This window comes from Chaetodon trifascialis, chromosome 9 (genome assembly GCF_039877785.1).
Source record: "Chaetodon trifascialis isolate fChaTrf1 chromosome 9, fChaTrf1.hap1, whole genome shotgun sequence".
Classification (NCBI taxonomy): domain Eukaryota; kingdom Metazoa; phylum Chordata; class Actinopteri; order Chaetodontiformes; family Chaetodontidae; genus Chaetodon; species Chaetodon trifascialis.
The window spans coordinates 25971495-25981781 of NC_092064.1; the positions used below are offsets into that span (position 1 = coordinate 25971495).

The 10287-nt window shown below is 42.0% G+C and overlaps 1 protein-coding gene across 2 annotated transcripts in view; it reads right to left on the minus strand.

Annotated features, from left to right (window-relative positions):
• LOC139336848 (rho GTPase-activating protein 42) overlaps positions 1-4031 on the minus strand; it is a 55696-nt gene extending 51665 nt beyond the window's left edge. For both annotated transcript variants that reach the window (XM_070971121.1, XM_070971120.1), the window contains exon 1: positions 3759-4031. In XM_070971121.1, coding sequence (XP_070827222.1) covers positions 3759-3912 — 154 coding nt within the window. In that variant the 5' untranslated portion in view covers positions 3913-4031. The remainder of the gene's footprint in view (positions 1-3758) is intronic.
• Between the last annotated feature and the right edge of the window lie 6256 nt (positions 4032-10287).

The window sequence follows — 10287 nt, forward strand, 5'->3', positions numbered from 1 at the left end:
AAGACAAATTACTAGCATGATTGGCTGGTTGTATCAGTCTGTGCCTGAGAGTGCATCTGGGTGAGGGAGTAACTTATAGAGAGACAGAGAGACACTATGTCATCCCTTCAGCTTGTTAAAGTGACAGGAAGTGGTTCCAAATGCCGCAACTAACACGCCTGCAGCCAGCGCCGAAGACGCTGAACATGGATGACAAAACTTTAGGTGAGCCAACGGATGACATCATCAGCCTCCTCAGGTAATTAATTAGCTAGGTCAATAATTTGCTGTTGGAGAACTGGGGGCTGTTATCTTAGCATTTTTGCCAGTGTTAGCCAACACTGTCAGTATGTGAACTGCTGTGGGGATGGTGTTGGGAGGGAGAGGGAGGCAGGGAGGGGTGTGTTTAAATGTTCTAAATAACAACAATGCTGAAACTGAGATGTTTGGACTTATTTTTTTAATGCTGAAATTACATTTTTGATGTTACACACGGCGTGAGGTACCGAAAAAGGTATTGCTGGGTACCAGTACTGAATTTGAGGTACTGGTATCAGTTCAAATGTGAGCAGTAACCAACACTTCCAGTGATACCTGGCTACATTACTAAGTGCTTTGTATACAAACTTACCTACCACATCTAAAATGTATCATTATGTGCCTTGTATCTGTGGTTTCCTCTATTCACAAAGGGATAATTAGTGCTTTTAGTGTGTTTAACTACCGCTGTGAAGCAGAGGGATTAATAAAAGTCAGCAGGTGTTATTTACATCAGGTACAAACAGTTCCAGCAACAGATAGTAAGGAAAGGCTTTTACAACATCTGCAGAGAGTCACCTGCACTCGGAGCAAATTACTCAGACCAGCAAATAACTATTTGGGATTGTTCAGACCACAATCCTCATCATGAGCATTAATACATAAATTATAATGAGATGTGATTCAGAATGCAATTTCTTCTCCTTTATTACCATGTTTTCATATAGAACAGGCAAAACTATAATAGACATTGATGAATTATGCATATTTAGATCAAGAAAAGGTCACAGCTTCTATTTTATCCCCAAGGCCAAGTCTGGTGCCGGCTTTCTTTACTAAGTCATTATTTCAGCAACAACAAAGAGTCAACCTTGTAAAAGTTAATCACAGGACCATTTCAAAGCATAATTTCTACCATATTTAATTGTCTTTAAACAAGTGACTGACTCCTCACACACGTCCCGTACACATGCATACCACACACTCAGAAGGTACCACAGTAGCATGTGGATTAGAGGTTCTCAATGCAGTTTTGGTTTAATACAGTTTAATGCATAGAATCATTTACAGATGATGTATTAACATGAAAGTCCACCTTGGCTCAACAGGCCTCATTCACAGCACACGTGAAGGCCAACGAATTATGGTGTACTATTCAATTTTGAAACATGAGATGATTACTATTAAAAAAAGGGCTCCATTAAAGGTCTTCCAGTAATGTCACCACTGATGGTGGGTCATAAAGGGTCATAAACCTCTGTGCCGTCCTAAGTTAAAGACCATCAATAATTTACTTCCGTCTGCTCGCTTCTCGCTTCTCGCACTCTCACCCCGCCCCAACTGAAACTGGGCTTTCCAGTCAAAGGACTGTTCCACTCATTACTACAACGAGAAGACAAATACAAGCCCAAATTCTTTCCTATAGCTGGCTGAGCTGTGGCCAAGTTGTAGGGTTATTTACTGTAATAGTTCACACATTGAGTTTCATTACATGTGATTTACGTTCCTCTATTTTAACTTTCAAGAGACCAGAGAGCTGGGATTAGAAGGGTGGGATCTCTTAAGTATGCAGTTTTCCTGCATCCATAAACAAATCAAATCAATCTCAGTCTCAGCTCACTTGTTACTGCCTTATACTCTTTGTACAACCTGAAGCGTTAAGGTCTTATTGGGTATTAAATCACAGGGACCTTTGACATCCTGCCACTGAGTATCCTAACTGCCATGAATAAAGCATTCAGCTGCCCACCTGTGGTGCCCTGCCTGCTGACAGAACAGTTTCCCTGCACAAAAGGTATGAAATTGCTTTGGCCTTCAGCTGCCCTCAGCAAAAAGCAGATTCTCTCAAATACAGTGATAAGGCATGATGAGCCAAATGTTAAGTGCTCCTCACGGTTTTTGTTGACTTCAGATATCTCACTATAACGAGCTGTATCTACTGTATCTTGAACGGTGAAGTAAAGTAACTCCATAGTTGTCTTGGTGTTCATGTGTCCATCCATCTCTCCATCATGTTGCTCATTATTCACTTCATGTCCCATTTTTTAAGTGAGTCTGGGTCATCCGGGAGAGTTAATTATCCTGAGAAGCATAACTTGTAAGGGCAACAAAGCTCATTTGTGTTTGCTGTTTTTTAGAACTTTTATAGCTTGCACAGTGGCTTTTTCTTTATTACGACTCAGCTAAGTGCTCACTGCACAATATTCCCATACAATACAAATATGTGGCTTACACCCCCCTATGGTATGGTATACACTCCATCATGCCTGAATATTTCTGGCACAAAAGCAATTTAGATGTGGGGACACAGTCACAAACGCCCACAGACTAATAATGTGCTGCACGTCAAAACAAATAAAATGTGTATTTGATGCTTCAATGTGAAAAAGTTTGATATTGCAACTTAAACCCTATCAATGTGTCTACTCCTATAGATGGTATTTCAGCTTTGAAGGCTGAGTGACGGCCGTGGCCACAAAAGCAAATATAAGCATAAACATGTACAGTATATGTGCTGTGTAGGAACGCTGATGAAAAGAGTGAAAGCATGAAAAGAACGACACTTTCTCACAGTAAAGGCTGATAGGACCATGCAAGGTTTAAGCGTGGAAAAAAAAAATATTGCATTGAGTGATGGGTTAGTGAGCGCGCTGCAACACACGGCTGTGGCCTTCCCATCCTATTCCAGACCAGCTATTTTCCATATTTATTAGGCCCATATTTCTAATCTCTCTCCATTTCACAGCCACACTTCCGACATTAACTGACCAAACTCCCGTCCTTACAGGGCTACAGCAGAACAGGAAGTCCACTTTAATCAGCACAGTGGAATTTGAGTTTGAGCTTGGAATTTGAGAGGACAGTGACCCATGACAAAGTGCAGGCATCCTCACACAGCTCACATTTCACGCACTCATTACCAGTCTGTGTTTTCACCCCTCACAGGTGACTTAAAAGCCCCTGAGGTGAAAGCATCTTTTCATTTTTAAGGAGTTAAAGCAAATTCCACTATGCACTAATGATCTGCATATGTCTGGCTGTGGCCTGATGATGAGGTATTAGCACAGGGTAAAAACCATTCAAACCACAGTTTGACAGTTCTGATTCTGGTCTCTGCTCTGGACTCTGTTAGACAAGCCTGCGCACAGATGCAGGGAGGCGGACAAAAAGCCGAACAAATGCCCTGGAATAAAAAAAAAAAAAATCCTAATAATCAATTAAGTGTGTGTGTGTGTGTGTGTGTGTGTGTGTGTGTGTGTGTGTGTGTGTGTGTGTGTGTGTGTGTGTGTGTGTGTGTTTTATTAGACGTCAAGCTTGTCACCAGTAATAAAAATGTTTGCAAATGGGAGAGCTGTGGGGTTATTCAGCTACTGACTGAGCTCGAGGAGGGACCATTCAGACACAAGCACATAGACTAAAATACGTTGCAATGAATGCATCCTCTCACATTACAATTCCAGGTGGTTACACTGGGGAAAGCTTATTTGCGGGAGTGAGGAAGGCCACGCTGGGCTACTTACTCTTGAGAGCAGTGATGAGCATGTTCCCATCCTTGATGAGCTCTTTGATGAATTTATTTGTCCGCTCAAGCTCGATTTCATGGCATTTGATCCGCTCTCTGAAGTCCGGACTGTCCAGGAAAGAGTCACTGAACTCCAGCGTGGGGAGTCCCATTGTGATCCTGCCTCAGCGACAAACTTGCCTTCAGACTTCACACCTCGGCATATGCGCGTTTCTTGCTTTTCATCACGCAGCGCCGATACAAGCGTCTCCAAGTTTCCCCCCCAAAAAACTTTCCCTGCTGCTCTTACTTCTCACTTCCGCTTTGATTTTCTCTCCCCCTCGTTTTTTTCCCCCTGCTACCTATCATAAAAAGCAGTGGTCGTGTGACTCCTGCTGGTTAGTTTTGGAAAGTTTACAAGTTGAGTTTAGTTTCTGCAGACCAGTAATCAGTCCATCTCTTCCTCAAACACTCAGGGACCGGATGGACCCTGCCTTCTTCAAAGGTGCTTATCACATGAATTAAAGCAGAATAAGAAAATAAAAGACGTTTCTCATTAGTTACACATGATTATGGGTTGATGTGTCGTCCTGCTCCCCAGTGTTATGCACTTCAATGACTTTTTTCTCTTACGCCCTCCGAGCTGCTGTGACTCAGCCACATCTTGGGGTTTTGGCTAAATGCTGCCAGTGAGCTTACTTTTTGAAGTGGTGAACTCTACACTGTGTATAAATTATGGGCGACAATGCATCATACTGGAATTAGTGAGGGGTTGAGGAGAGGGGATCTGAATTAATACCTTGGTAAATGAAAGCAATTAAACAAGAGCCTAATTGGTGTCAGGGGAATTTGTCACATCCTCTGCATGCAACAGGGAACGACAGTGATAATGATGTCACACTCCAAATAAGTCTTTTGGTAGGCATGAAACGGAGGCTCTGTCACCAGTGGCACTAATCTTTTGGATGACTCTTTCTACTTATGGCGCTTCACGGCATCAGGGGGCTAGGAGGAAGCTTTATCTTTGAGCTAAGTGTAAAAACAATCTCTAAGGAGAGGCAAATGTTGCAGCATTGGCTATAGAGCCAACACACACACACACAAATACATTAATAATGTAATGCTTTGCTATCAGCAGCAGACCATAAGCGCTGTGGGTGGGGATAGGCTGTTGCTCAGTGTCATTTGGAAGGTTGCCTTGTAGCCTTCTTCCTTGATAACTAACTAGCAACCTTTCCTAATAAGATACCTGCTTTGACTGTAGGTAGCGGAGAGATAAATCACTGGAGACAGATAACCTTCCTGGGCAGCGTCATGTGGCTGCAGCTGAGTTGTTAGAGTGTGTTAGTGTCATATTCCAGCAACAGTCAGTTGGCCTATGGTCAAACTGCATTTTCTAAACAGATAACAGTATACCTCTTTCTTAAAAAAATAAATAAATAAATAAATCAATGCACTGTATTCACAAGCTTTAGAAAATCATGCCAGGATGCGTCATCTGATCAGGCATATGAGGAATATTCTATCAGAGCCTTGACATGTCCTGCTTCACCACTTGTAGGGAGCCACAGTGACATTATGAATGTGCCTGAATGTGCAAAACAAGGGGGCTTAAAAGGTTGCATCCTGTGTGTCTTATAACTGAATGAGACAAGAGAAAAGAAGAGAAGACATGTTGCATAACTAGGAACTTCCCCGAGATGAGAGACAGGGCCATCAATCCACAGGCATGATGTCCTCATGGGAGAGGTTCTCACTGAAAAACCACATGACAGAAGAACGGCTTTGAAGAACACAATGGAGATAGGTTAACAAATTTAAGGTCATACTGGCTTTTAGGTCTGCCTGGATTATCTATGTGGTGATGTAACCCATCACCATCTTCTATCAGCTCTTTGTTTCACCCCTGAGTTTAGTAGGTCTCCAACTGTGTGGCACACATACCCAAAAAGCCTCAGGTGTGGCAGGAGCGAGCTACAAACAGCTGTGAGGACATGGAACTGGAACGAAGACTGGCCTCTGGCTGCACCTGAGGAATCAGCAGCAGCAGCTTCATCTTTTTCCCTTACCCATGTGCATTTACACTGATGAAATTTCACGTTTGCTAATGAAACCAAATGAGAAACCCTGAGTGATTCATTGGGAGGTGTAATGCTCATTGTGGTCATCATATGTTAGTTGAGAAAAAAGCTGGCCATGGAGCCCAGTTTGCCTGTGAATATGTGATTATTGTAGCCATAATAATGCCCCTGCATGCATTATTCATTTGGTGGGATATAATTGTGGGAAAAGCAATGGTTCAGCGATCAGGTAATTGTCTAAAAATAAAGCTAAATATAATGTGCTGTTTGTTGCCTTTTTTCTAAAATATTACCTTGACAACACACCAGCAGAGACGTGTAGACAAGTGGCTAACTGTATGAAGTGTGGCTAATTGCAATCTAAAATAGCTGCCAGTAGAGTCTTTGAGGGAAATTTGGTTTAATTAAGATGATACTCAATGGAGAACCGTGTCCCTGTACTCCACTCTCATCGAGGCATCCACACATTCATATTAGTCATGCAAACACGGGTCCACTGAGAGTCAGTGTACATGACTTTCTCAGACTGACTGCACCTACGGAGACCAACCAAGAACCACAAAGAGACGGCCTGGGAGCACGTATGGGGACAAAAAAAATACACACATGCTTGAACCACACAGGCTTTTTGCACACACTAAGTGAGTGAGACATCTTTCACATTTTGTGCATGTGGGGGAATAATAAATTAGATATGAGACACACATCTTCCCATGGCCTCAGTCTCATTCTCACTACATTAGACAGAACCACTCTGGCCTTGCCTGATAGGGAATCAGCTGCTCAAATGGAAAAAAAAAGGCTTGGATTTCACTACAGATATCAATAAACCATGCAGAATAAGCATTGATTAGCTCTGCAGTGACTTACGAGCTAGTCAGGCAACTTCTGATTAGATTTCCTTTGATATCACAACATCACACACAGGGCATGGGAGAAGCTGTCTGGTCTCCTCGTGGGGGACGAGGTGGGGGGTGGCTGGTTCCTAACATGCCCCCGTCAATTCCAGCTCTCGTGCCATCATTCCTGCAGCAGCCCTCAGGGGTGCAGTTTGTTACATCGACACACTGGGCAGAGAAATGTGATATATCAGTGCAACTGTTGCTCCGAGTTAATTGCGGCATGCGTGCTGCAGTGCTGGGTTATCGGGTGAAAGATGATGACTGTGAGACTGACTCTGAAAAAAAAAAAAAAAAGGTTTCTGCTCAATGCACAGCTCTCAATTTTCCATTTGAAAGTGCAGAGATGATAGAGTTTAAGATGCCACACTTGACATGTGTATTACTGGCCGTGATGTGGCTAACAGTTCTGACTACACCAGAGGAAGACATTTCATATCACATTCAGTATCAGCCATAGCTGCACAGTGCAGGGCAACATCAGATAGAGGTACATTTAATGCAATATTGTTGTGCTAATTATGTATTCAAGACAAACAGATGCATCATAAAAAAGACAGGATTAGATAAGTAGGCATCTTGTGATGGCAATTACCTCTAAATAATATGAGCTGTTTTTCCCAATTAACAATTGACACTGCCATGCATACTCTTCATTTAAATCAGGTATTAAGGTAATTGCACAATTTCCGGGTGGCACTCGGCTTAGTTCCAGAAGAGAGCTTTTGAGAACAAGACCTGTCACTGTTTTCCCAGCTCATGATTAATGACCCTAATTTAGGAGGTTTTTTTAATCCAATCATGCTCTGACATTTCCTATCAGATGAGTCCTTCCTCATTCTTTCCGTTGTTTACCTCCTGACAGTGCAATCTGCCAAAGAGGCAAGAGCCGGGCTCTCGTTTATGACTCCGATGTCCAGATGACGTTTGAGCAGTTATGCGCGATTACCTCCTCTTTACACAAAGAGCCATCTCTAAAGCATGTGAACGTCCACAGGGATTCCATTTATTGCTTTTCACTGCACACTGAAAATTGGGATGGTAAGCTTTTTTTTTTTTTAGGGCTGAAATGCCACGGCTGCGTATGAGTCTGGTGTCAGGTAAAGGACACATCCTCTGGAAAACGCCAGAGCTGGAGAGTAAATGGAATCCAGCACACATGAAAGCCTCGTCTGTGTCTCTGCATCTGGAGCTTTTGGCTTACAAATCTTCTCAGTGCACATAAGAAGGGCTGTCCTCAGGAGCAAAGCGGCTTTATTTTTTGCCTCATTGACCTTCGTAAGGTGTTACCTGTCCAGGCGGACCCCGGGCCCAATTTTAAGTCTGGGTGATGAATTACAAGAGCTGCTCTACCAGCTTTGTAAGCAAATAGTTTGTGTGCTTTGTTGGGGCTTTGGCTTTAATTTGGAGCAGCAGAAATAAAAAAATAAAAAAAGAGGTCTCTTAACCCCAGCACGCCCCCATCAAGCAAAAATAAACGTGTCTTTGGCACCTTCATCTGTTGACTCCACATGGTGAGGATGCTTTGGTACATTGCACCAAATGTGAAACTGTGAGGCAAAGACTTGTGCTCAAGAGTCACTACACTTGAGAAAAGCCTTTGTTCTTATTTTTAAAACCAGATGTAGGATGCAGGTTACCACTTCAAGTGCTGGCAGCTGCTTTTGATTTCCTCTGAATCTCAGGAAAGACTTTGATTCCATTTTAGCTCAAAGCAGAATATTTCACATCTAATACGTCATTGAAAAATTAATAATTCACTTCTCTTCATGGCACACAAAACAGATTATTTCCACGCTGCCTTTTGACCATGAAAAATAAAATTATGTTAAGAAGAAAGAGAAAAGCCAAATTGAAAATTGTGAACTAAATCCGTGTGTGTGGATGTGACTCGTTCTCACCAGTTTTTCTGGTTTTTACCGTTTTTCTCCTGGAAAAACATGAAATCGTTCTTTAAAGCAGTTTTTGTTGCTACCTCATAAACAAGTTCATTTAATTTTTAAAAAAATGACAGTTTTAAAAACCCTGGATTAAAAACTGGTCACGTGCAATAATGGGTGCAATTCAAGAGACAATTAATTTTAAACATCTGGGATTCAAGAGGAAAGGATTCAGTCAATATCTTAGTCCCAACAGAGGGCAACAGATTGCGCGTAAGGCTCATTCTCTCTTGCAGATTATTCCATCTGGACACCATGCTTTTGATCAAACATCTTTTCTGAGTGCCATTTGGGTTGGAAATTATGCCAGGGCTTATTGCTTTGCTCATCAAATACTGAGCTTTAGAAGCTTTTGTATAATTATTTGATACAGACAGAAGTTTGCTAAAGTTTAGGGATCAACTTTTCCTCCCTCCAAAATGAATCGCACCCAGCATTTCCTTTCCGCATGAAAATCAATAATATAATCAGAACATGAGTTATACGGTATCCTCACTTCTTTGAGAGGTTTTCATATTTGCTATCATTTGTTATTGAGGCCAGTTTTAATAGTTACACTTACTTAATCACACCTAATCAATCTGATCGTGTCGAGAGACCACCCTGCAGTATCATTGGCTCAAATGACCACAAAATCTATTTCTGCAGATCCGACATGGCTGTCACGGTTATAAATTGTGAGGTGATCAAACATTGCAGCCTCAGATGACGTTGTCTGTGGGTCCTGCTCAGTTCTTTGTGGAATGAGCCTTTTCTTGGGTTATTAGTATTCCTCAAGCAGACCTGAGAAAGCTGTTGAGACGCTCTTGATCAGATAAATCAGTATTAAGGGTTTTCATCAGAGAGAGAATTACACAGGTCCTCCAATGCTTCAGACTCTTCCTCGGGGATGCGGAATTCTAATTTTACATTCTTCAAAAAGTTTTCCAATCATCTTCTCTTCTCATGGTTAAATTTAAAGCCCATTAGTTTTATGTCACCTGAAGTTTCTCTATCCAATATATTTCTTTCGCTGACAGACAGAAAGGGGCCAAAGACATTAACTCCACAGAGCATGCTAAAGGAGAAATCAAGCAAACAATTCCAAAATTCAAAATTGCACCACTGTGATACTGTGAGTTCCCAGAGGCAAAGAAGGGGTATTGTATTTCTCTGTGAAGCAACGCAGGCACATACAGTAAGCGAGCAGCTACGTGTGGCATCACTGGGTGGCAAAATTCATCTATTCACAGGAAGACACTATTTCAATTTTTCAGACATTTCTGTACAAATGTGAGTGGCATACTGTGGGCATATGTCACATTCAGTAACTGACACAAAGGCAATCTTTGGGACTTGGTGATGAAACAAGAAGTGCTTTGGAGGTCAGGCTGAAAAGCTGTTATTGGGTCTATTTCAAGTTGGAAAAAATTGTCAGTGAGGAAGCTCACTCAGAGGAGATCAGATTTTCTTGCAGAGGAGTGTGCTTTGCAGGAAAGGCTTAATAACTAGATTTCAATTTTAAAGGCATACAAAAACATGCCTCCTCTGCTAGTGATTGACTGATAACAGCTTTGTTTGCTCTCTCTGGCACCACTATAGCTTTGAGCCAGGTAACCAAAAAGGAAAAAGAAAAGTCTTTGTGTGGG